Consider the following 26990-nt stretch of genomic DNA (forward strand, 5'->3'; position numbering starts at 1 on the left):
GCAACACACACACACACGGGAGAGTGGGAGTGCGCCCCATCTCTGCTGGTCCCTTTTGACTTCTTCTGCGAGACTCGTTAAGTTCTATTTGTGGATCCGCGTCCAGTTGTGGGCTATTTAAATGCCCGGGTAGCGGAATTTCGTCTGGGCTTGCTTGAACCGTAGTCTCCACACCCCCCCCCCCCCCCCCCCCCCCACTCCCCTCCCCTTCAGCTCCATCCCTGCCCCCTGCGGGTTCACAGGGAAGATGCCACTCTTGCGCTTCCCTCCTTTATGACTCTTAAAACCTGCCTCTTGGCCCAAGCTTTCTATCATCTGACGTAATAATTGCTTATGCAGCTGGGTGTCATATCGTGTTTTAAATCTTCTTGTTAGCGTTGCTATGAACAGAATTCCTTTACATTTACAATTGAAAAGCATTTCAAGACAAGACAGAGAGGATGGATTTATCGTGCTGCACACCAAATACAGATTAACTCGAAACTTTGTTCATTAGTGAACGGAGTGATTAAGGGTATGCTCATACTACTGGCCATCATGTTGATGCAAAGCAGCTTTACTTCACATTGACCTCACACTTAGTGTAAATACAGCCTGAATCTTCAATAATGGGCCTGCCCAACGTGGCAAGGAAAAGTAAAGACACTCACTGGGAGAGGTAATCTCACTCCACTTCCCTTCAGAGCCACCAATTTAGTTGCTGGGCGCACACGCATGGTTAAGAAAACATTTAACTGAATAGACGGGTACGGGGAAGAATTCCTTCTGGCAAGATAACAATAGTATACATCAGTTTTCATTCTCTGTGCTCATTCTTCTTTTGTGTCCAGTGAGCTGACGTATTGCTGAAGGAGGGCCTCCACCTCTGTCCGTTTGCTCATCTTGTTTGCTTTACCCTGGTAACGTCCCCGTTTTCCAGCACCTTTTCCATCAAGGATTTGAGAAACCCTACATTGGAAAGCCAAACCAAAACATCCAATCAGTTGACAGTCAGTGAATATCTTCTCATGCCAAGTTCATTGAAGCTGTCCTACTTCCCCACAACTGCTTTTGCTCAATAAACAGTAATGGGCATTGCATCGCTGTTTCCACTACTTGCAGGATAGACAAGTTTCTGATTATGCAATGGCATAACCAATCTTTGCCTCCCCCAAGCTTCATTTCCTTTTAAACAATTGACTCCACCTTCTCTCCAGGAATTGAACATTTGGAGCAGAATTAGAATTCTCTCCACTGACCGGTGTCATAATTAGTGTGGAATTGAAACCATAGCCAGAAAACTCTTGTAACGCCTTAGAATTATTTCACTTCTTCCATAAAAACAAACATAGAATCCTTCCACTGGTTCCTTGGCTCTCAATCTCCAGCTTCCTTCAACTAGGAGGATCAAACCAGAAAAACCTTCGATTGTTGCACGTTTAGCAAAAACATATGTTGCTCAGAGAAATGGATTAGGTTACATTTTTATTCCATGAGGGAGATAATGCCATTACGAAATGTCCCGACCCCAAACAAGATCAAATAGATCCTCATTATATGAGTATTAGCTTTGTGTATCAAGACTGCCTGGTGCTGAAATCTAAATGACCATAGCTGCAATACCAACAGTTACAGAAAAGTCACTTTTACGAGATGATCAGCTCCAAATGTTCTTTCATAGGCCATCAATACTGTGTAAAAAATAAAATCTTCCAAACTACAAGGAGCAATAAAGCAGCCATTTTGCAAGTTGCCTCAACAGTTACGGAAATTGATCTTACTTTGATCCCAGTGCTTCAACAGCATCCACTTGACCTGCTAACAGGAACAATCCTGCTCCTTTTTCATCACCAACTGTGAGGAACAGAAGTACGACCTGAGGAAAACACAATAATAAACCAGTAGTTGAGCTTCAAAGTGCTGAACATGTTCTGTGTTTATCAATACGGGGGAATAAAACTTGGTGTTCTGCTTTTAACTTCTGGCATCATTGCTAAAAGTCTGATGTTGGACAGTTTTGAGACAGAAGGGACGAGTTGAAAACTTAGGACATACGATTCTGCACCGAGCCACTTAAGCCCTCACTTCCACCCTATCCCCGTAACCCAATAACCCCTCCTAAAGCTAAATCACGGGCTTTTAAAGCAGACCAAGGCAGGCCAGCAGCACGGTTCAATTCCTGTACCAGCCTCCCCGAACAGGCACCGGAATGCAGGGACTAGGGGCTTTTCACAGTAACTTCATTTGAAGTCTTTGTGACAATAAGCAATTTACATGTCATAACCTTTTTTTGGTCACTAAGGGCAATTTATCATGGCCAATCCACCTAACCTGCACGTCTTTGGACTGTGGGAGGAAACCAGAGAACCCGGAGGAAACCCATGCAGACACGGGGAGAACGTGCAGACTCCGCACAGACAGTGACCCAGCCGGGAATCGAACCTGGGACCCTGGCACTGTGAAGCCACAGTGCTTTCCACTTGTGCAACCATACTTCCACAGATTTGATCCAAAAATGCCCTTTGACTTCAACTAAGGCTGGGGAAACAATCTTTCCTGTGGCCTTATTGAGTGGGCTGCCTATTTAGTTCCAATTATTGACAAATTCTGGCTAGTTTTGTGCTGGTTACTTGTGAAAATTACAAATGAATTTTGACAGCTAAACCAGTTTCATGTCTGATCCCTTCCGTCATGAGAAATAAAGTACAATGAACTAGCGCACTTGTCACATCGGAAACTGGGGGCCATCAGCTCACAAGGCCTCGAGATCAACTCCACAGTAGCAGGAGAGTGGGAATAGTTAGCTCACAGCACATTCAGTTAGCAATGGAATGATTCGAGAAGGAATGAAAGCAACAGCAGAGGATTTGAACAGGCAGAAACACGAGGAGCAAGGGGAGAAGCAAATCAAAAAGCTGGAGAGCCAGCAGTACAATAAGACAAGATGAAAACAAAAGATGAGAATGGTAAACATTAGTGGGAATAAGAAGCAGTGAAAAAGGATGACAGACTAATGAAATCAGTAAGAACCTGTGGAATAATAAAAATGCATTTTGCAATCTCCATTTTACATTGCCATCGTAAATAAAAAGGTGTTGCACTTTACCTCAGCACTAACTTCATTTGCTATAATGTTCATAAATTCATTGTCGCCATCTTTTCTGAAATAAAATTAATAGAAATAGGTATAACAATTTTAAAATGGCAACTCAATTTACAATAAAGACCATAAGACATATAGAATATCATAGAATTTACAGTGCTGGAGGCCATTCGGCCCATCGAGTCTGCACCGGCTCTTGGAAAGAGCACCCCACTTAAGCCCACACCTCCACCCTATCCCCCATAATCCTGCAATCCAATCTAACCCAAGGGCAATTTAGCAGGTCCAATCCATCTAACCTGCACATCTTTGGACTGTGGGAGGAAAGCAGAGCACCCGGAGGAAACCCACGTAGACACGGGGAGAATGTGCAGACTCCTCACAGACAGTAACCCAAACAGGAATCAAACCTGGGACCCTGGCGCTGTGAAGCTACAGTGCTAAACACTATGCTACCATGCTGACATAGAAGCAGAATTAGGCCACTCTGCCCATCGGGTCTGCTCCGCCATTCAATCATGGCTGATATTTTTCTCAGCCCTATTCTCATGCCTTCTTCTCATAATCCTTGATCCCCATTAAAATTCTGATGTTAAACATTGGCAGTTATGAGAATATAGATTTTTGTTCACGCTGTACACACTGCAATACTCCCATTATGTTTTATTAAAAACTTTATTTTGGGGCTCAGAACATTGGTGAACGACTTCTGGTACCAGCTATGCGGAGCTAAGTCGCACATTCGGCAGCTCCCGCCAGAAACTGACTTTTGGGCTCTTTGTAGAGCCCCCAATGGCATTTGTTCGACGATTCCCAGTGTGGGAAGGTGGCAGCTATATTTCCCCGGCACTGTGTGGACTGGACCAGGAGTGGAGCAGTGAAGAAAGTAGATTTGGAGCAGCGAAAAGTGCGAGGGAGGAAAACCAAGATGGCGGCGGGTGGAGACCAGGCAGCGTGGGCGCAGTGGTTGCAGGAGCAGCACGAGTTTCTCCAGCGCTGCTTCATGGAGCTGAAGGCAGAGCTGTTGGAGCCGAGGAAGGCTTCGATTGACAAGCTGCTCGAGACCCAGAAGGGTCAGGGGGCGGCGATCCGGGAGGTGCAGCAAAAGGCCTCGGAGAACGAGGATGAGATCTTGGGCCTGGCGGTGAAGGTAGAGGCGCAGCATAAGAAATGGCAGGCAAAGTTTGAGAACATGGAGAATGGGTCGAGGAGGAAGAACTTGCGGATCCTGGGTCTCCCGGAAGGGGTGGAGGGGTCGGATGTCGGAGAATACGTGGTCACGATGTTGAATACGCTGATGGGCGCGGGGGGACTTCCCGGGGCCCCTGGAGCTGGAGGGGGCCCATCGAGTACTGGCGAGGAGGCCCAAGCCCAACGAGCCGCCTCGGGCGGTGCTGGTGCGGTTCCACCGCTTTGTGGACAGGGAGTGTGTCCTTAGGTGGGCAAAGAAAGAGCGGAGCAGCAGGTGGGAGAATGCAGAGGTCCGGACATACCAGGACTGGAGCGCAGAGGTGGCCAATCGGGCTAAGGCGTGCATTAGAAGGGGTGAAATTTGGAATGTTGCAGCCGGTGCGACTGTGGGTCACCTTCAAGGACCGCCATCACTACTTCGAGACGCCGGAGGGGTGGACCTTTATCCAGGCCGAAAAGTTGGACTTGGATTGAGGGTCGGTGGCGGGGAGATGTCGATAGGAGATTGATGTGATTGTTGATTTTTTTTGGGGGGGGGGGATGTTCTGTTCTGTTTGGTACTGCTTTTCTTCTTTGTTCTTTTCTGGTTGGTAGTGGGGGTTTGGTGAGAGTGTGGGTGTCGGTGGTTGGAAGAGGGGAGGCCCGAGGTGGGATTAGGCTGTGAAAAGGGGGGCTGGGTTGCTGCTGCAATGGCCACGGGGGAGCTGGAGTCTGTAGAGAGAGTCGGGGCAGGGGTCTGCTGCTGGGGGAATGGAGAGTTTGGGAGGTGCTGGTCAAGAGGGCCCGCGTGTTCGCGCACCTGAAGGGACAGAATGCAGATGTGGTCATGCTCCAGGAGATGCACCCGAGGGGGGCAGACCAGGTTAGGCTGAGAAAGGGGTGAGTAGGGCAGGTCTTCCATTGGGGGTTGGATGCTAAGAATAGAGGGGTGGCGATTTTGGTGGGAAGCGGGTGTTGTTTGAGGCGCTGAACATTGTGGCAGGCAATGGAGGTAGGTATGTGATGGTGAGTGGTAAGCTGCAGGGGGTGCGGGTGGTCTTGGTGAATGTGTATGCCCCGAACTGGGACGATGCTGGATTTATGCGGCGCATGTTGGGCCGGATCCCGGACCTGGAGGCAGGGAGCTTGAGAATGGGGGGGACGACGACTTCAATACGGTATTGGATTCAGCATTGGATGGCTCTAGGTCCAGGAAGGGCAGGAGGCCGGCAGCGGCCAAGGTGCTGAGGGGGTTTATGCACCAGATGGGAGGAGTGAACCCATGGAGGTTTGTTAGGCCGGGGGCCAGGGAATTCTCATTCATTTCCCACGTCCATAGAGCGTAACCCCGGATTGACTTTCTCGTGATGAGCAGGGCGCTAATTCCGAGGGTGGAAGACCTAGTATTCGGCCATAGCCATCTCTGACCATGCCCTGCACTGGGTGGACCTCGAGCTTGGGGAGGAGAGGGTCCAGCGCCCGTTGTGACGCCTGAGGTGGGGTTGTTGGTAGGTAAAGAGGCGAGCGGGCGGATCCGGGGGTGCATAGAAAGATACCTATAGATCAACGATAATGGGGAGGTGCAGGTAGGGGTGGTTTGGGAGGCGCTGAAGGCGGTGATCAGGGGAGAGCTAATCTCCATTAGGGCCCACAAGGAGGGGAAGGAGAGGAGAGAGAGGGAGAGGCTGGTGGGGGAGATGGTAAGGGTAGATAGGAGGTACGCAGAGGTCCCCGAGGAGGGGCTACTCAAGGAGCGACAAAGCCTCCAGGCCGAATTCGACCTGTTGACTACCAAGAAGGCGGAGGTACAGTGGAGGTAGGCGCAAGGGGCGGTGTATGAATACAGGGAATAAAGGCTAGCCGGATGCTGGCACACCAGCTTCAGAAGCGGGAAGCAGCGAGGGAGATCGGGGGAGTTAGAGATAAAGGGGGGAACATGGTGCAGAGTGTGGTGGGAATAAATGGGGTATTTAGAGACTTTTATGATGGGCTGTATCGGAGCCCCCCGACGGAGGAGGGGGGATGCGCCGGTTTCTGGACCGGCTGAGGTTCCCGAGGGGGAGGTGGCGGGGCCTGGGGCACCGGTAGGGCTGGAGGAACTAGCTAAGGGACTGGGGAAGGCACCGGGGCCAGATGGGTTCCCGGTGGAATTTTACAGGAAGTATATAGACCTGCTGGGCCCATTACTAGTGAGGACTTTCAATGAGGCGAGAGAGGGGGGAGTCCGACCCCCGACGGTGTCTAGGGCGCTGATCTTGAAACGGGACAAGGACCCCTTACAGCATGGGTCGTATAGGCCAATCTCGCTCCTCAATGCGAAACTGTTAGCGAAGGTGCTGGCTACTAGAATTGAGGACTGTGTCCCGGGGGTCATCCACGAGGACCAGACGGGTTTCGTGAAAGGAAGGCAGCTAAACACCAACGTGCGGAGGCTCCTAAATGTAATCATGATGCCGGCAGTGGAGGGGGAGGCGGAGATAGTGGAGGCTATAGATGCGGAGAAGGCCTTTGATAGGGTGGAGTGGGGGTACCCCTGGGAGATATTGAGGAGGTTCGGGAGGGGTTCGCCAGTTGGGTTAGGTTACTATACGAAGCCCCGGTGGCGAGTGTGGCCACGAATCGGAGGAGGTCGGAATACCTTCAGCTATACCGGGGGACGAGGCAGGGGTGCCCCCTTTCCCCCCTATTTGCGTTGGCAATTGAGCCTTTGGCGATAGCGTTGAGCGAATCCAGGAACTGGAGGGGGTTGGTGCGGGGGGCACGGGGGACACTGGTATCGCTGTATGCCGACGATCTGTTACTGTATGTGGCGGACCCGGTGGGGTGGATGCCGGAGGTGATGCGGATCCTCAGGGGGTTTGGGGACTTCTGCGGGTATAAGCTCAACATGGGGAAGAGCGAGCTGTTCGTGGTACACCCAGGGGGCCAGGAAAGGGGGATAGATGAGCTTCCACTGAAAAGGGCGGAAAGGAGTTTTAGGTCCCTGGGGATCCAGGTGGCCAGGAGCTGGGGGCCCTACACAAGCTCAACTAGACGAGGCTGGTGGAGCAAATGGAGGAGGAGTTTAAAAGGTGGGATATGCTGCCGCTCTCCCTGGCGGGTAGGGTGCAGTCGGTGACGATGACGGTGCTCCCGAGGTTCTTTTTTATATTCCAGTGCCTCCCCATCCTGATCCCCAAGGCCTTTTTTAAGCGAGTCAGCAGGAGCATTTTGGGGTTTCTATGGGCGAAGAAGACCCCGAGGATGAGAAGGGTGTTTTTGGAGCGGAGCAGGGACAGAGGGCGGCTGGCGTTGCCTAACTTATGCGGGTACTACTGGGCTGCCAACGTGGCGATGATACGCAAGTGGGTAATGAAGGGGGAGGGGGCAGCGTGGAAGAGGCTGGAGATGGCGTCCTGTGTGGGCACGTGCCTGAGAGCACTGGTGACGGCACCGCTGCCGCTCCCGCCGACAAGGCACACCACGAGTCCAGTGGTGGCGGCGTCCCTCAAAGTTTGGGGGCAATGGAGACGCCACAGGGGGGGACGTAGAGGCTTCAGTGTGGTCCCCGATCAGAGAGAACCATCGGTTTGTCCCAGGGAGAATGGGTAGGGGGTTCCTGAACTGGAACAGGGCAGGTATTAGAAGGATGGGGGACCTGTTTATAGATAGGACGTTCGCGAGCCTTGGGGCGTTGAGAGGAAAAATTTGGGCTCCCCCCTGGAAATGCCTTCAGGTACATGCAGGTAAGGGCGTTCGTAAGACGGCAGGTGAGGGCATTCCCGCTGTTGCCAGAACACAGGATCCAGGATAGGGTGCTCTCGGGGGCGTGGGTTGGAAAGGGCAAGGTCTTGGCGATAAACCAGGAGATGCAGGAGGAGGAGACCTCGATGGAGGAGCTAAAAGGTAAATGGGAGGAGGAGCTTGGGGAGGAGATAGACGAGGGTACGTGGGCGGACGCCCTGGGTAGGATAGATTCTTCCTCCTCTTGCGCCAGGCTTAGCCTGATACAATTTAAGGCTCTGCACAGGGCGCACATGACTGGGGCAAGGCATAGTCGGTTTTTTGGGGTAGAGGACAGATATGCGAGGTGTTCGGTGAGCCCGGCAAACCACGCCCAGCGCTGGATGAGTTCTGGAGGGGCGTTGCGAGGACGGTGTCAAAGGTGGTGAACACCCAGGTTAAGCCGGGCCGGGGGCTTGCAAAATTTGGGGTATCGGCCTTTGCGTCCCTTCTAAAAAAAAAGAACATTGGTGAACAAGACACTACATTAGGCATCAGCATCAAACACTCCCAAGTCAGGTAATGTGCAGCATAGTTAAAGAACGAATTACAATAGTGACTCCATTTTAATTGGCTACAAAATGTTTCAGGGCGTCCCAAAGGTTTTGATAAGTGGTATGCTAAGTCATTCTATATTTTTTTTTTTTTTTTAAATTAATTTAGAGTACCCAATTCATTTTTTCCAATTAAGGGGCAATTTAGCATGGTCAATCCACCTACCCCGCACATCTTTGGATTGTGGGGGCGAAACTCACGCAGACACGGGGAGAATGTGCAAACTCCACATGGACAGTGACACAGAGCAGGGATCAAACCTAGGATCTCAGCGCCGTGAGGCAGCAGTGCTACTCATTGCGCCATCGTGCTGCCCCGCCATTCTATATATTGAAGTAAATTGTATCTACACTGCAGAGACAATAAAAATTTGTGATTTAAACTGCTAAACAGCAGTGTGCAGAGCAAAGCTTCAAACAGGTCTTTGGTTTTCAAAACAACTTAATTTGTAAAACCGCCATGAGAAATCCTTGAGAAAGTGCAGCATCAGGTTTCACGTGGACAAAAGGCTACTGAAGATTTCACACACTGGGTTTCATACAGACAGACGGTCTCACTGTGGAAAGGGTGCATCTGGGTTCACACAATTTTTTGGGTGGCCCAGTCAACAGCACAGAACAATAGAGTTGAGTGGCCAAAACAGAACTTTTCTTGACTTTAACTTGCATTCCAACTAGCAAAAATCATTTTAAAATGGGACATGGATTGTTTACTGCAGCTGGAGAAGCCTTATGAAGCTTTGCTCTGCACAAGAATGTCCAAGAAGAAGAAACTTCAAGGAGGTATATGAGAGAGCTAATCATTCTTCTGTCTTGATGCTGAAATCCTTGGTTCAAAAAGATGTCTCAATCTTCTTGATGCACATTGGATTTGTACAATCATTAAAAATCAATTTTAGATCGACAAACCTTCCATCTACTTGTGATTTATGTTGACTGACAAATCACTGGAACATCTCTGTCCACCACATGCATTTTCCTGTTGCAAGTAAAGATGAGCATGTTGTGTGTCCTGCGCTCAATTTAATTCATTGCTTACGTAAAATAACCAAAATTGCTACCTTTTTTTTCAACTGCCATTTGTTTTCAGTGAAAGAACACAAGAGCTGCGTTCCAAACTCAATCATTGGTGTATATACTGCATGAAGAATACTGGCGGAATATCAAGTTACTCACCTATGCAAAACTAATAACTTGCCCTTGTTTGGATCACTCTTAAAGCTGTTTGCTGTTAACAGAGCCAAATCCCGAAGCAGGCTTAGATTGTTCTGCAGAGCACAGAAAAGAAAAACATATTATGTGCAAGTTCCGCCCAAGGGTTTAACTTTTCCCAACAGAGTTCAAAATAAAATAAACACAACTACAGTGGAGCTAGTGGTGACAGCCATAGAATACAAAGGCTTAACATGATTAGAAGACAGATTTTACAAAGGCTTTATTCCCAGTACAGTGGCATACATACAGTAGTCCATGGAAAAACATGGGTTGATTAGGAAGAGGCAGCATGGATTTCTAAAGGGGAAGTGATGTTTAACTAATATGTTGAAGTTTTTTGAGGAGGTGACAAAAAGGGTAATGTGGTGTACTTGAGACTTAGGCATTCGATGTAGTGCCATACAATAGGGGGCAGGACAGTAGCATTGTGGTTAGCACAATTGCTTCACAGCTCCAGGGTCCCAAGTTCGATTCACGGCTTGGGTCACTGTCTGTGCAGAGTCTGCACGTTCTCCCCATGTGTGCGTGGGTTTCCTCCAGGTGCTCCGGTTTCCTCCCACAGTCCAAAGATGTGGAGATTAGGTGGATTGACCACGCTAAATTGCCCTTAATGTCCAAAATTGTCCTTAGTGTTGGGTGGGGTTACTGGGTTATAGGGATAGGGTGGGGTTGTGGGTTTGGGAAAGGTGCTCTTTCCAAGAGCCAGTGCAGACTCGATGGGCCGAATGGCCTCCTCCTGCACTGTAAATTCTATGAATAGACTGGCGAGAAAAGTTATAGCTCACGGAATAAAAAGGGGCAGTAGCAATGTGGAAACAAAATTGGCTGAATAATAGGGAGCAGAGAGTAATGGTCAATGGATATTTTTAAGGCTGGAGGAAGGTTTGTAGCGAAAGTTCCCCGGGTGTCAGTATTGAGACCCTTGCTTTTCCTGATATATATTAATGATCTGGATCTTGGTGAGTAGGGGCAATTTAAAATTTCACAAAAAGTATTGCAACCTGTGCAAAACTTCAGTTGCTGGAGTGGGCATCCCCCTTTCGATCAAATTCTCTCAAATCCATATAAATCTACAGCTAAACCCATCACCAGTACCTGAAACTGTACTTTTGGAGGAAGTTTTCCTTTGTGCCTTATAAAGAGGTAAAGTGATAAATCAATTTGTTGTGTTGCAGGTAACACCCAAAGGATGTCAATTTGGTAAGGGCCTTTACTGCTAAGCTCACCGACATCTTCAGTAGCCATTTTGTAATATGCAAAACTTGAAATATTAGCCTGAAAATTACTGTTACTGATATCAATACACAAATATTAAAGTATCAGCATAACATTCTTCTTTCATCTGTTTTAAAGGAAAGGTTAATCTATCTGCTAAATTATCACATGGAAATGGTATTCTTCTGCCTGTTGTATTTTGGAACTGGATGATAGCGAACCTTTGCGAGAGCTTTCATTTCTAGGTGTAAATTATTCTTACATCTCAAAATATTCTGACAGAGCACCATTAGCCATTCCTCTCATCAACATATTATTTTCCTCAAAAGCTTCCTTAAAGAGCATTTTCACTGTAGTTAATTCATCATTATTTAGACCACTATATTGGTTAACAATAAAATTCTTACAATGAGACTGAAATATGAGAAATACCTTCTGTAGCAATTTGACAGATTTTTGCAACTTGTCCACAGCTTCAACGTGTTCCTCTGGGCCATTCCTGTAAAGATGAATGAACAAAATTCACAGCAACCAAACTCTTGAATTTTTAAAAAAGACTTTCTGTGGATTCTATGTCACACATCAATGTTTTTCAGTGCACAAGACATTCTTGTCACACTGTCAAGACAGAAATGAATTGACTACTTTGATTTGGGTTGCTCCCTCCCGACACAGAGCTTAGAAAAATACAATTAAGATACTTTCGTAAAGTGGATCACAAGCCCGTTCTGGAAGCCAATGTTTCATTGCAATACTTCCTGACACATGGGTCTTGCTTAGTCAACACCAACTACTATCTAAGCTGGGCACCTTGTAGGAATTTGCAACCTGGAAGACACCTGTTTAAAAAGACCTCCCCGATAAGACGCTGCTTTGACTGTCCCCCAACAAGTGCCCTGTTGTGTAATGATAACCGTGTTCTGAAGACATGACAGTACATAGATTATGAACTGGAAAATGTATTCTGGCAGCTTTGGCTTCAGAACTTTATGCAGACTCCCTGGTCGAGCAGTGAACGGTTTGCATGCTGCAATGCACACTACTGGAACACTAACACCCAAGAGTTGCACCTCGATTGTGGTCCTGAGACCTGCCCATGTGAAGCGAAATCATGTCGGGCAGGATTTATGAAAGGGAAACCATGTTTGACAAATCTACTGGAGTTTCTGAGGGCGTTTAACTAGACAGATAGATAAGGGAGAACAAGTGGATGTAATGCATTTGTACTTTCAGAAAGCTTGTAATAAGTTCCCGCATAAGAGGTTTGGGCGCAAAATTAAAGCACATGGTATTGGGGGTAATATATTGGTATGGATTGAGAATTGGTTAGTAGACAGGAAACAAGACAGTAGAATGACTAGTTGGGCCCCAGCTGTTCACAGTATAAATCAATTATTTGGATGAAGGAACCAAATGTAATATTTCCAAGTTTGCTGTTGACACAAAACTTGGTGGGAATGTGGTTGGTGAGGAGCATGCTAAGAAGCTTCAAGGTGACTTAGACAAGTTGAGTGAGCAGACAAATACATAGCAGGTGAAGCACAGCATGGATAACTGTGAAGTTATCCACTTCTGAAGGAAAAACAGAATGTCAGCCTGTTGTTTACATGTGATAGATTGGGAAATGTTGACATGCAAAGGGACCTTGGTGCCCCTGTACACCAGTCACTGACAGGAAGAATGCAGATACAGCAATTGTTAAGAAGGCAAATGGTATATTGGTCTTTATTTGCAAGAGGACTGGAGTACAGGAACAAGAATGTCCTAATGCAGCTGCAGAGACTGCAGCTGGAATAGTGCATGCCGCTTTGGTCTCCTTACCCAAGAAAGGATTGCCATGGAGTACAGCAAAGGTTCACCAGAACAATTTCTGCAATGATAGGATTGTCCCATGAAGAAACACTGGGTCAGCTAGGCCTGTATTCACTGGAGTTCAGATGAATGAGAGGGGATCTCATTAAAATGTACAGAATTCTGGCTGGCTAGACAGACTGGATGCGAGGAGGTGGTTTCCTCTGGCTGGGGGGTCTAGAACAAGGGATCAGTGCCTCAGGCTACGGGATAGGCCATTTAGGACTGACACGAGGAGAAGTTTTTTCACCCAGAGGATGGAGAACCTATGGAATTCTCTACCACAGAAGGCTGTGGAGATCAAGTCATTGAATGCACTTAAGAAGGAAATAGATAGAATTATATATTCTAAAGGTGTCAAGAGGTATGAGGAGAGCATGCAAATACGACGTTGAGATAGAGAATCAGCCATGATCAGGCCAAATGGTGGAGCAGGCTCGAAGGGCTGGATGGCCTACCTCTGCTCCTATTTCTATGATTTAAAAGCAGCTGCAGATATAATCAGACCTCAGCCTCCTGAACACATTCACGTTCAACAAAATGAACCAAAGTTGCGCAGACTCATTACCTGTTCTCACTAATAAACCGTAGGTGCATTCAGCAGCCTTGTCACGCCCGACTCGGTGCCGGAACGAGGCCCTTGAATCTCGCGAGATTTGAGACGCTCAAAACGTTTCGTGAGATTCAATAGAATTTCATGAGATGTCGCAATTTGGACCTTGCCTTCACTGGACATGATCTAGATCAGCATATATAAAAGAGCCATTCAGCTCAGTTAAATATACGTTCGCCAGATTCACACGGCACACAGGACTCAACAGACGCGCCTGGGGGACCTCACCAGGGCGCTGTCTAATACTGATCCACACAAACATGGACCAGGCGCAACGCCACCTGCGATTGGGGGGAGGGGGGTGGGGCGAGCGTCTCTCAGGACATTGCAGACCCCTGGGAGGTCGGGGACAGGGCAGGGTGGCGCCCTGGCTCTCCCGCTGGCACCTCTGCACTGCCAGAGCTCGGGCCCGGGGGGGTGGCCTTAACAGGTGGAGAGAAGGTGGGGGTGGGGGGCTCCCGAGGGCCTCCCCAAGTTTGTGGAGGGGGGGGGGGCGTGGAAGAGAGATCGGGGCACCCCGATAGGCGAGGAGCCTTTCCTGCTGGCGAGCCAATCACTCTAAAGTACGTCCTCGGCGGAGAATTTCCCGAGGCCAAAAGAAATGGCAAAGTGGCGTGGAATAGCGGGATGTTTCTTGACGAAGGTCTGCTGAATCGCGCCCCATATATTCAAATTCTTAATGCTGTAATGTCAGGATAATATCAGGATATAAACGGTTAACAGAACTGGTCAAATTTTATATTTCAGAGCCGATAAGTTTTCTACTCCATCGTTACTTATCAATTTTGGTTTTGGAAATGGGTACAATTCTATTGACAGACCAGTACAAAAGTGACTTCAGCTGCGTTACATTGTGAAATTCCAGGAAAAGCATTCCACTTACTTGAGAAGGGTGGTTAAAGCCCTTTCCACTGTGTAACTTCTCTCTGCATATTTCAGCACTCTATTGCCAGCCAGGAAAATCAAGTTGGTTTTGTTCTTCTTTCCTTTATCTGTCCCTAAAATTTTAATGGCCTAAACAATAGACCAAGACACAGATTATCAAGGCCACAATCAAAGTAATTCTGCCCAAAGTTATATTTGATTATTCGAAACAGCTCAGTGGCTCTGGGGGGGGAGGGGAATGGAGGATGACGTAATAGCACGGTGGTATTAAACCAAGTTCAGTCACGCCTAATGTTTCAGATTGATTTTCTTCCATTAGGTCTGTTCCAAAAGGTTATCAAGTGGAACATTAACACTATTCTCTCTCCACAGATGATGCCTGACCCCGAGTTTTCTTTTTAACATCAGTCTGTTTTTATTTCTAAGTGTTATACATGTATAAATCTTGTCTAGTTTATGCCCAATTGCTTCTAAATAAAATAGCATTGACCACACTCCCTGTAGCAGGAAAGTGAACTCATTTTGAGGAGAAAAAGATGCGTCAGATTGCAAAGCTTCTGCTCGTTGGAGGAAAGTTAAATTCATGGGTAGTTGTTATTCTGGTTGCCCATTATTGGTTTGTGAACAATTAGTCCAGCCCGAATGTGGTATGGTCAATATTTACAGAACATTCAGTAATGGTTTTAGAAAAGTAACAGTGAACAAAGTGATCACTGGTATAGGATCAGTAAAGCCCTAAATCAGAGCAAATTCCCAGTACGGAGCTTCAGAGACTCGAGGGCGATAAATAATAGGAATGTCTGGTGTTCTAAAGCCTCCCTTTGGTGATAACCTTGGTACTAAAATGTGCAGCTGGGTTTCCAGATTGAATAATTGGCTGCTCATGAAAATGGCACTCTTTAAATAGAGGCAGCACAAGAGGAGAAATTTGTGAATCCTTACACTTGAAACCATGCACAAAACTCTGAAGGAAAATTTATCTCCATTGGTGTGAAATGAAATCAAAGGACCAGAACGTTAAAAGCACAAGCATACACTTATTAATTTGCTCCTTCTTGTCTTCAAGTAAATTGCTACTACATTATAATAATAATAATCTTTATTGCTACAAGTAGGCTTATGGTAACACTGTAATGAGGTTACTGAGAAAAGCCACATTCCGGTGTGCTCGGGTACACGGAGGGAGAATTCAGAATGTCCAAATTACCTAACAGCATGTTGTTCGGCACTTGTGGGAGGAAACCGGAGCACCCGGAAGAACCCCACGCAGACGCAGGGAGAACGTGCAGACTCTGCACAGACTGTGACCCAAGCCGGGAATCGAACCTGGGACCCTAGCGCTGTGAAGCAACAGTGCTAACCCTATGCAACTGTGCTACCTATACAGAGAGCACACGGAAACATATTACCAGATCCTCACCTGTAGGTGACTGAGATTTGATACGTGTGTTCCACAGCACATATTTGCATCGATTCCAACAATGTCGACTATTCGAACTGGGCCTGCATGATCATCTGGTAAACCCCGACTTCTCACCTACAAAGCAAATAGTTACTGTTGCAAGCAACAAAAGATCAATAAACGTTCTGATCATCTTTATGACAATAGACCTCCCGTGGCCTTGCACATTGTGAAAACTAGAGCGCACTTTCGGGTGTTTGTGTCATCCCATTACAGCTAAAATATGATGGCAGTTCAGCTTTCTTTATTAAACAAATATGGATAACTGACTGAAGCAATTAATTTTGCCGTAATGATGGTAAAACTGTCAGCATTTGCTGCAAAAGCTTTGCAAAACTTCTGCCGTCAGCACGTGTAGTTAAACACAGAAATCCAGAAGTTGTTCCCCACAGGATGCACTGTTTACAGAATTGTTACAGTACAGGAGGCCATTCAGCCCATTGTGTCTTCACCAGCTCATTGAACGAGCAATTTGCCTGGTGCCATTCCCCCACCTTCTCCCTGTAACCCTGCACATTCTTGCTTTTCAGAAAATAGAAACATTTGTGTTTAAATGCCCAGATTCAATCTCTCAGACAGTGCATTTCATAAGAACATAAGAACTAGGAGCAGGAGTTGGCCATCTGGCTCCTCGAGCCTGCTCCGCCATTCAATGAGATCATGGCTGATCTTTTTTGGACTCAGCTCCATTTTCCTGGCCCAAACACCATAACCCTTAATCCCTTTATTCTTCAAAAAACTATCTTTATCTTAAAAACATTTAATGAAGGAGCCTCAACTGCTTCACTGGGCAAGGAATTCCATAGATTCACAACCTTTTGGGTGAAGAAGTTCCTCCTAAACTCAGTCCTAAATCTACTTCCCCTTATTTTGAGGCTATGCCCCCTCATTCTGCTTTCACCCGCCAGTGGAAACAACCTGCCCGCATCTATCCTATCTATTGCCTTCATAATTGTATACGTTTCTATAAGATCCCCCCCCCCCCCCAGCATCCTTCTAAATTCCAACGAATACAGTCCCAATCTACTCAACCTCTCCTCATAATCCAACCCCTTCAGCTCTGGGATTAACCTAGTGAATCTCCCTGCACACCCTCCAGCGCCAGTACGTCCTTTCTCAGGTAAGGAGACCAAAACTGAACACGATATTCCAGGTGTTGCCTCACTAACACCTAATGCACGATAGCATTGTGGATAGCACAATTGCTTCACAGCTCCAGAGTCCCAGGCTCTTCATGTCACCTTTAGTTCTTTTGCCAATTACTTCAAGTCTGAGCTCTCTTGTTCTCAATCCTTTCATGAGAGCAATTTCTCCCCATCTACCCCTTACAGACCCTTCACATACCTCCATCAAATCTCCACTCTTCTTGAAGAAAAACAGTCCCAAGATCCTATTTATTTCGCAACTGAAGTTTCTTATCCCTGGCACCATTCCCGCAAATCTTTTCTGGCCCAATGTCTTGGCATCTTTCTTCATGTGCAGGATGCAAAACTGGACACAATACTCCAGCAGAGGTCCAACTAGTGTCTTATACAAATTCAATATAACCTCCTTGCTCTTGTACTCTGAGCCCCTATTAAAACCTAGGACACTTTATGCTTTATTAACAGCTCTCTCAAATTGTTATGCCACCTTCAATGATTTATGCACATACACACCCAGGCGCCTCTGCGTCTGCACCCTTTTTAGAGTTGAAATCTTTGCAGATGGAAACCAATGATAAATCACTGTACCTGTCTGTACCTACGTTTTACACCCATCAGTCGCAATGGACAAACCCTTGAAAAACATGTCTTGTTAAATAAGATGTAAATGTTTCTTTTTAAATTGGCGCACGTCATAGTTACTCCTAACAATCCCTACGGCCCAGAAAAACTCCAATATCTCCATCTAGGATATAAAAAAAATTCCGCAGACATTCAATATAATAAAAATAATAATTTTTAGCTTATATTTCAGCTTCCATCTTAGTCCTGTGTGTACTTTCTGTAAAGTTATAAAAAAAAGTGAACGATAAAGCCTGCTTGCTCCATCCTGCTTTGCTAGGAATATTTTTAATGCCAGATAATTAGCTGCTTACTCTGCTTGATGACATCACTGTTGTTGGCACTAGGTTCCCCATGGCTAGTGGCATAATGAAATTAACACCAGTAAAGATGAAACCCACACCACAAAGCTGGCTAGACCTTTGTGGGCAGCTTTCTTTAAGATCAGACAAGAGTGCAGTTACCTTGCTGCCAAAAGCAAAGTTAGAGTCAATATTACACACAACTGACCCGAGGTGAAACATGTTATCCAGCTTATTGAAACTGAAAGGTACAGGCTTCAGAGATTAAAGGACTGAATGATATGGCACGACTGGATGCCAAACCCCCCCCACAAACTCTGGAAACTATATCAGCGTGCAGCTGACACGCCGAGTCTCCGTGACAACCCGCTGTGCAGCAAAAAACGCCAAGGGGCATAATGACGAGGGCAGAGTGGGACCTCTTCATCCTCATTTGGGGAGAGGTCTCACACTCTGGAGCTGCTAGTTAGTTGGGTCCAATTGGCCCCAATAACAGGCCTAACTGACCCATTATTATTAGGATGAGGTGGAGGGCTGTCGTCAGCTGCAAAGATACATTGATAGGATGCAGAGCTGGGCCGAAAATGGCAGATGGAGTTTAATCATGATACGTGCGAGGTGATTCATTTTGGTAGGACAATTTGGAATTTGGATTACAGGGTAAATGGCAGGGTTCTGAGGAATGTGGAGGAACAGAGAGATCTACAGATCTCTGGAGGTTGCCACTGAAGTGGATAGAGCCGTGAAGAAAGCCTATAATGTGTTAGCATTTATTAACAGGGGGCTTGAGTTTCAGAGCCGTGGGGTTGTGCTGCAACTGAACATGACCCTGGTGAGACCATATTTGGAGTATTGTGTGCAGTTCTGGTCACCTCATTATAGTGGAAGCATTGAAAAGGGTGCAAAGGAGATTTACCAGGATGCTGCCTGGATTGGAGGGTAGGTCTTATGAGGAAAGGTTGAGGGAGCTAGGGCTTTTCTCATTGGAGAGAAGGAGGATGAGAGGTGACTTCATAGAGGTTATAAGATGATGAGGGGGATAGATAGAGTGGACGTTCAGAGACTATTTCCTCGGGTGGATGTAGCTGTTCCAAGGGGGTATAACTATAAGGTTCGGGGTGGGAGATGTAGGAGGGATGTCCGAGGTAGGTTCTTTACTCAGAGAGTGGTTAGGGTGTGGAATGGACTGCCTGCTGTGATAGTGGAGTCGGACACTTTAGGAACTTTCAAGCGGATATTGGATAGGCACATGGAACATTTGATGCCCGCCTACCTCCCTGTGTTAGGCCTGTTTATTATGCAAGCAACTTCACTCTTCCCCTCCTCATGTCTTCTTAGTCAGTCACTTGCATAAATCTTCATCTATAGAAAATGTGGCTACATTAGTGGCTCCAGCCACAATAGTTTTTCATTGTGGAGTCTAGATATTGCAGCAACACAAGGGGAGGATGAAAACAAATAAAAGATCTGAAGATACAGTCCCTTCCACAAATAAAATGTGCCCAAAGTGGGAAACCCCAACATCTAAGACTCAGGTGACATTTCCAGTAATAAATCTGCTCTATAAGTAGCAAGTACAGCAGCATTAAGGCTGCAAATGAATGAGCATCAGCAGTGATAACGTGCATAGTACATCCTTAATCTCAGTCTCACAGCAGCAAAATGTTACATTATTACTGGCCCGCCAGACACACACCATTTCAAAAGTACACCATGGGAGCTGGTGCCACACCCCCAGGTTTGTCATGAGATATAGGGACTAGCAACATGACAGCAAGGCAGCCACACATACTAACACACTCTGCTGCCCATCATCTCATGCTTGTGAAAAGAAATGAACTCATCTTCAACAGCCAAACTGGAGTGAGTCAAGAGCTGTAATACGATCTAAAGCTCCTTGGACTTGGCTCCCTAAGATTAAGGTGTTACTTGATCCTGCGTTATAACCCTGTCATTCACTCTCACCTAGTCATTAATCTAGATGTATTTGACTAAAGTTTTCTTCTGCCATTGTGCTTCCCAATAATGGAACATGTAAAACCACACAAATTCCAAAAAAGTGTGTTCTGGAGTTACATTGCCTTCCAGATCCTAAATAGTGTGTTGGGTTGAGTTAGTGCATCGAATTGCATTTTAATGATAAATGTTATTTAATATGGGTGTGCCCTGGCCAATAATGAACTAAATCATTCATTGGTCATCCGCACTCATCATTCATTTAAACAGTTCCAAGTCAATTTAGTTTTAGTTAGTGTCTCACACACTGACCATCCATGGGACAGGCAAGGTGAAGAGTAAAATCAACCAGGGCTTCTTTTCCTGATCATTGACTAATGCTGAATAGTCCAAATGAGGACAGGATTAAGCCAAGCTGTGCTGCTTTACACAATAGCCTTCTGACACAGAGTGCCTAGACTCACATTGCACCTGGGCTAGGTAGTGGTAGCCATTGTCCCCAAACTAAATTATTAAGTCTGCACACGCTGGATATCCGGAATGAAGCTGGAAGGGTGTGGGGGAGGCAAGCACGGTATCAATATTGTAAACTAAATGTCCCTTGATCTTCATTTACCTTTTCTACCTCTGGGTCATCCACAGTTACAACTCGCACATTGACAGGTATGTGCTCCCTGATTTTTTCATTTACTGCTAACTCCAGAGCTTCAACCTGCTCACCAGTCACAGAAGGAGTGTCCAGTTCAATGAAACTACGCTGCCGGCCCAGCTCCCTGCAAAAACAAACGTTAAAGGTCCCAAATTGCTAGATAGATTCCAGCGCACTAGCGCAACTTCCAAACCTGGAAAATCAATTACATTTTGTTGTGTTCCCCTAAACTACTGGAATATTTTATTTTGTTTTTGGATGTAATTACGGGGAACTTGGACCAGTTTTCTGACAGGGCCAAAGGTTACATCATATAGAAGAGATAAGCCAATTAACATATAATAAACGCATAGTCCATGTAACCGCCTGAACTGTGCTCGTCTCAGGGGCTTTGAGGGGAATTTTACAGTTTTATTTTACCTTATTGGCCTTGGGTTTTTGTCTCCAGAAAATATGGCTATGAGGATTAGGAAATGTCCAGATATGATGCCCCAGATATCACGATTATGGGCCAGGTTTGATGGAGCAGTTTTCATATGCAGTACTTATAAACTTGCCAGAAAAAGAGCTCTCTCAAATCACTATGTATTCTGGCTGTGAAAGCCTTATTTCTCAAAAGTGAAAGTGTGTTTCTCCCAGTGCTCTGAACCATGTGCTGGCTGGTTTCTAAAAGGTTTCTCCTAAAAATAATTTTTTTTTGTGAAGGGAATTGTGCTCATCAGGCTGAAGAACATCTGCAATGTGAAGTGTAACGATTTTCCCCAAGTGTCAAGTTTGGTTATTTTATTGCCGAGACCCCTCTAGTCTTATCTCAACCAAATAAAGGGGTGATGTTTTATTCCATCAGACCGAGTTGGGTTCAAGCCCACATCCGAGAGATAAAGAAGTAAAAACAGGAAATGCTGGAAATACTCACTGGGTCTGGCAGCATCTGTGAAGCAACTGAGTTTCCGATCTGTTACCTTTCATCAGAACCAAAGATAAAGGTTTGTTTTCTAAATCCTTGTACCACAATCCCCTTAAAATTGGCCCCATTTTACCTGTACCTTTGCTGCACTACAGGTGGCTGGGACATGATTACCACTAGAAAACTCTTTTTTTTTTGCCATCCCACAAGTTCTCACACTAGTCACAATGGGAGCAAGATAAGTAAATAAAACTTTAAAGATAAAGGTTCAGAAAACACTGACTCGGGCAGTGCTAGTCCATAGGGTATTAGGCAGTTAAAAAATGCTTCACTGATCAAAGTTATTTTCCTCAGGAGATTAGACCAAGGTGAGTCATGATTCAGGTTTATAAATAATGAAAGGCATTAATAAGGTTGAAGTAAACAAGCTATTTGATTTGGACACTGAGCGCAAGACTAGTGGGCCAACTCAGAGCCAAGATTGGAGAACAAGAAAATAAATCTACATCTCCCAGAATAGTGGGGTGGGCATTTGAGTCAAAACTTGTAAAGGAACAATAAAAGTAAAATATCACAGAAGCGCCATATACGACTTGAAATGTTAATTCTGTTTCTCTGCTTCTCCTCCCCCCCCCCCCCCCGCTACCAAGCCTGCTGAGTATTTCCAGCACTTGCTGTCTTTATTTTAGAGGAGGAAGTAGTCTTGGAATGTTCTTGACACCTTTAATAAGGGAGCAGAATCAACATCTGTTGAGAAAGGGAATTAAATGTTAGGAAAATTTTTGGAGCAGGGTTTGATTTTATTCAGAGAAGCAGATCTGAGAGGCGGCAGCTTAGCAGTATTGTCACTGGACTAGTAAGCCAGAGGCCCAAGGTAATACTTGAACCTGGGTTTGAATGGCACCACGGCAGAAAGTGAAATTTGAATCCAATCAAAATAATGATGACCACGAAACCATCGTTGAAGAAGGAAGTTGCTGTTCCTTAAAGTAGAAAAGCATTTAATTGGCACAAGAAAGTTGTCACCAACTCTGGATTTGAATACGCCAGACAGGCCGAACGGTCTTCCCTCACAATGAACAGGAGGGAAAATATAATATAGGTGTAATCAAGAAATAGTTCTGTACATTTATAATTCTTATTATAATTCTATGCTTACCATGAGGTTGTTTTGAAACCAAACATCAAATCTGCAATGGCTGTAATTAAATGTTGTCCTGAAATAAAATTTAATTAAAAAAAATACACATTTATTCTTGAATAAAAGTGCCAATCATCAAAAGTGAAAATGAAATTGGAATAAATAAAAGCTATTTCAGAAACTGAAAGGCTTGTTAAGTAATTAGAAGATATCAGGCCAAAATTTGAGAACATTTCTAAAAAATGCACAGGCTGCAAAATCAGCAGTGAAGGCTTCACGGTGTAATCGTTGAAATGTGCCGGAACCAAACACTCACACGTACTTTGTTATTGTTCACAGGATCGGGGAAGGATCTGACATTTCACTTCCTTCAGAAAACTAGAGGTCACTTCAGGAGAAAGAACATCATTTGGCTGGCCAAATGGCGGCCACAGCCACAATCTCTGCCTACATCCGTGTTTGGCCTCACAACCATCAGTGGGTCCCGAGTCAAACTGGGGATGGGGAGACGGGAGTTGGCGTGGTCAGGCCCCAAAGGAAGCCTGGGGATTGGCAACTCCAATATGCACAAAGTCTTCGCCACTCCCTTATGCTGACTATGTAATATGGGATCCCCAACCTGCCAGTCCAGAAACATCAGTACTAGCCCACACCCAGCATAGCTAGAGTCATTCCAATGAGATCCTCCTGTTGAGTTATTCAGGAGTCAGCCTGAACAGCTGAAAATTTTAGGGTCCTGCAGTTTCTCTATCTAGCCAACGTAATACAGGTCAAACATGGAATGCATGTAATTTGAGCAAAACGTTTTCTATGTGTGTCTGTGTGCGTTCCAGGCAGCAGAGGAGTATAAACATAGATAACATTTAATTTACTGAACAATGCAACTAATCAGTCCCGTTGAGATATCAGCTTTGACTTGGTCAAAATGTGACAGCAGCCCAGCTCTGTTAAATAATCAGCATTTGGAGCTTAAAAGAATTGTGCAAAATGAATTTCTCCTTGATAAAAAGAGATCTTCATAACGGGGGGAAGGGAGGATGCTCCCGCTTTGAAGCAATAAAATGAGTGATTCATTCAAGAGAAACCTAACACACCTTAAAGAGTCATAATGAAAGGGCTAATTGAGTACCTGAATGTTGCTGCATGTGGTCAAATCGTCTTTCCCAATCAATCTTCAGCTGAACAATAGACAAAGGCTCCAAGGTCGACTGCACAAAGTGAATAGCCTTTGGCCCACGTCGTGTCACTCGTAACACAGGGATGTCATTCATGAACCCACGGTCGTCTGGCTTTAAGGAATAAATTGTATGAAGTCTTCAAAAAAAATATATATATATATATATATATATATACTTGCATTGCTTTGAGCACAGGCAAAAATTCAATTCTACCAATATTTAAAGCATTTGCAATATTCAAACACCAAATGCAAATTGTTTTACCAATCTACATTATTAAAGTCTATACTATGATCATGAACCTCGAGCTGCTGGTTCCCCTATCAGATCAACATTGGTTCATCCTAGTCAGATCGTCACAAGAGAACACGGCAGCACATTCTTTCTATCGCTGATTTAATGTTTATTTTATTCCCTTTAATACAGGCTGCAAACAATCAACCTGAGTGGCCCCCATGTAAAATTCCTGGCTCACTTAGCCTCAAATGAAAGCTAACTCAGTTTATGATTAAGCTTAAGACTCTATTCAGGATTGTGCTCACTGATCTGAAATGGACGTCTTGTGGCACAGTGGGTAGCTCCCCTGTCTCTGAGCCAGACGCTCCGGGTTCAAGTCCCACCCCAGGATGGCTAAGAAAGGTGCATTCATCGCGCAGCCAATAGGCTGAGTATCAACTTGCAAAATCCTTCCAACATGCCAATGGCTGGTGGTAAGAGTGGGAGAGACTCCTGGTCAGCCACGTTTGATGCGGAGTGGTGCCCTTAAAGCTACAAGCCTCTGGAGACAGGCCTGCGACTTGATCCAGAATCTTACTAAGGTAACAGATGAAAGTCCACCTCGTGTATCACGAGGTGCAGGAAGTGAAAGAAACAACAAAATACAGATCTGAAGATGATCTAGCTCCACAGCTACAGTAGTCAAGTAGACCCTTTAAATTTATCAGCAATTCCAAAGTTAGCTGCAAGGTCTAGGGGGCAGGTTGATATGAAAACTACTTGTACCTCGTTGAGAGCAGGAACTTTAACTGCCACCTGACCTCGGAGCTTTTGTACATGCACAGGACAGGAATGGGCTGCACATGCGCAGTTCTGCAGTTTCTTCGGGCCAAGTGTATGAATGAAAATGATGTGAAAAGCCTGGGTCATAAGATGGGGTGCGGCACATCACTGCCAACAAGTGTCCAAGGCAGGGGACAGGGAAAGGTCCCAAAGGGAAATGGAATGGGGAGAGCTCCCAGAAGAGTGCCAGAGAGAGGACAGGAACAGGAAAGGTTCCCAGTTAAGTTAAAAGAGAGAGGAGCAGAGAAACAGACTGCAAGCAAGAAAAGGGCTGTGGGCAGCAGACTCGAAGAGGACTTGGGAGATATACCCTCAAGATCCAAGAAGGCTGATGATTCCCTGCTGCAGCAGGCACAGGGGACATTAATGTTCTGCTCGGTATGACCAAGGGGCCAAGATAGATAGATAGAGAAATACAGCACAGAACAGGCCCTTCGGCCCACGATGTTGTGCCGAACTTTTGTCCTAGGTTAATCATAGAATTTTGGACACTAAGGGCAATTTATCATGACCAATCCACCCAACCTGCACATCTTTGGACTGTGGGAGGAAACCGGAGTACCCGGAGGAAACCCACGCACACACGGGGAGGATGTGCAGACTTCACACAGACAGTGACCCAAGTCGAAATCGAACTTGGGACCCTGGAGCTGTGAAGCAATTGTGCTATCCACAATGCTACCGTGCTGCCCTTAAGAAGAAATTAATCTACACTCCATTATTCTACCCTAATCCATGTACCTATCCAATAGCTGCTTGAAGGTCCCTAACGTTTCCGACTCAACTACTTCCACAGGCAGTGCATTCCATGCCCCCACTACTCTCTGGGTAAAGAACCTACCTCTGCCATCCCCCCTATATCTTCCACCATTTACCTTAAATTTATGTCCCCTTGTAATGGTTTGTTCCACCCGGGGAAAAAGTCTCCGACTGTCTACTCTATCTATTCCCCTGATCATCTTATAAACCTCTATCAAGTCACCCCTCATCCTTCTCCGCTCTAATGAGAAAAGGCCTAGCACCTTCAACCTTTCCTCGTAAGACCTACTCTCCATTCCAGGCAACATCCTGGTAAATCTCCTTTGCACCTTTTCCAAAGCTTCCACATCCTTCCTAAAATGAGGTGACCAGAACTGCACACAGTACTCCAAATGTGGCCTGACCAAGGTTTTGTACAGCTGCATCATCACCTCACGGCTCTTAAATTCAATCCCTCTGCTAATGAACACTAGCACACCATAGGCCTTCTTCACAGCTCTATCCACTTGAGTGGCAACTTTCAAAGATCTATGAACATAGACTCCAAGATCTCTCTGCTCCTCTACATTGCCAAGAACCCTACCGTTAACCCTGTATTCCGCATTCATATTTGTCCTTCCAAAATGGACAACCTCACACTTGTCAGGGTTAAACTCCATCTGCCACTTCTCAGCCCAGCTCTGCATCCTATCTATGTCTCTTTGAAGCCGACAACAGCCCTCCTCACTATCCACAACTCCACCAATCTTCGTATCATCTGCAAATTTACTGACCCACCATTCAACTCCCTCATCCAAGTCGTTAATGAAAATCACAAACAGCAGAGGACCCAGAACTGATCCCTGCGGTACACCACTGGTAACTGGGCTCCAGGCTGAATATTTGCCATCCACCACCACTCTCTGTCTTCTATCGGTTAGCCAGTTCGTTATCCAACTGGCCAAATTTCCCACTATCCCATGCCTCCTTACTTTCTGCATAAGCCTACCATGGGGAACCTTATCAAATGCCTTACTAAAATCCATGTACACTACATCCACTGCTTTACCTTCATCCACATGCTTGGTCACCTCCTCAAAGAAGTCAATAAGACTTGTAAGGCAAGACCTACCCCTCACAAATCCGTGTTGACTATCCCTAATCAAGCAGTTCCTTTCCAGATGCTCAGAAATCCTATCCCTCAGTACCCTTTCCATTACTTTGTCTACCACCGAAGTAAGACTAACTGGCCTGTAATTCCCAGGGTTATCCCTATTCCCTTTTTCGAACAGGGGCACGACATTCGCCACTCTCCAATCCTCTGGTACCACCCCTGTTGACAGCGAGGACGAAAAGATCATTGCCAACGGCTCTGCAATTTCATTTCTTGCTTCCCATAGAATCCTTGGATATATCCCGTCAGGCCCGGGGGACTTGTCTATCCTCAAGTTTTTCAAAACGCCCAACACATCTTCCTTCCTAACA

The 26990-nt window shown here is 45.8% G+C and overlaps 1 protein-coding gene across 3 annotated transcripts in view; it reads right to left on the bottom strand.

The window, feature by feature from the left end:
* Positions 1 to 344: 344 nt before the first annotated feature.
* Positions 345 to 26990, bottom strand: part of aarsd1 (alanyl-tRNA synthetase domain containing 1) — a 37123-nt gene continuing 10477 nt past the window's right edge. For 2 of the 3 annotated variants that reach the window (XM_038778921.1, XM_038778922.1), the window contains 10 exons: positions 23660 to 23819; positions 22549 to 22606; positions 20450 to 20606; positions 15768 to 15884; positions 14346 to 14476; positions 11431 to 11497; positions 9745 to 9836; positions 3086 to 3140; positions 1761 to 1855; positions 345 to 948 (listed from right to left, as the gene is read on the bottom strand). In XM_038778921.1, the coding sequence (XP_038634849.1) occupies positions 810 to 948; positions 1761 to 1855; positions 3086 to 3140; positions 9745 to 9836; positions 11431 to 11497; positions 14346 to 14476; positions 15768 to 15884; positions 20450 to 20606; positions 22549 to 22606; positions 23660 to 23819 (1071 nt within the window). In that variant the 3' untranslated portion in view covers positions 345 to 809. The remainder of the gene's footprint in view (positions 949 to 1760; positions 1856 to 3085; positions 3141 to 9744; positions 9837 to 11430; positions 11498 to 14345; positions 14477 to 15767; positions 15885 to 20449; positions 20607 to 22548; positions 22607 to 23659; positions 23820 to 26990) is intronic. The other variant, XM_038778923.1, reaches the window with a different exon arrangement.

Source organism: Scyliorhinus canicula, chromosome 19, assembly GCF_902713615.1.
Source record: "Scyliorhinus canicula chromosome 19, sScyCan1.1, whole genome shotgun sequence".
In the NCBI taxonomy this organism is placed as follows: Eukaryota; Metazoa; Chordata; class Chondrichthyes; order Carcharhiniformes; family Scyliorhinidae; genus Scyliorhinus; species Scyliorhinus canicula.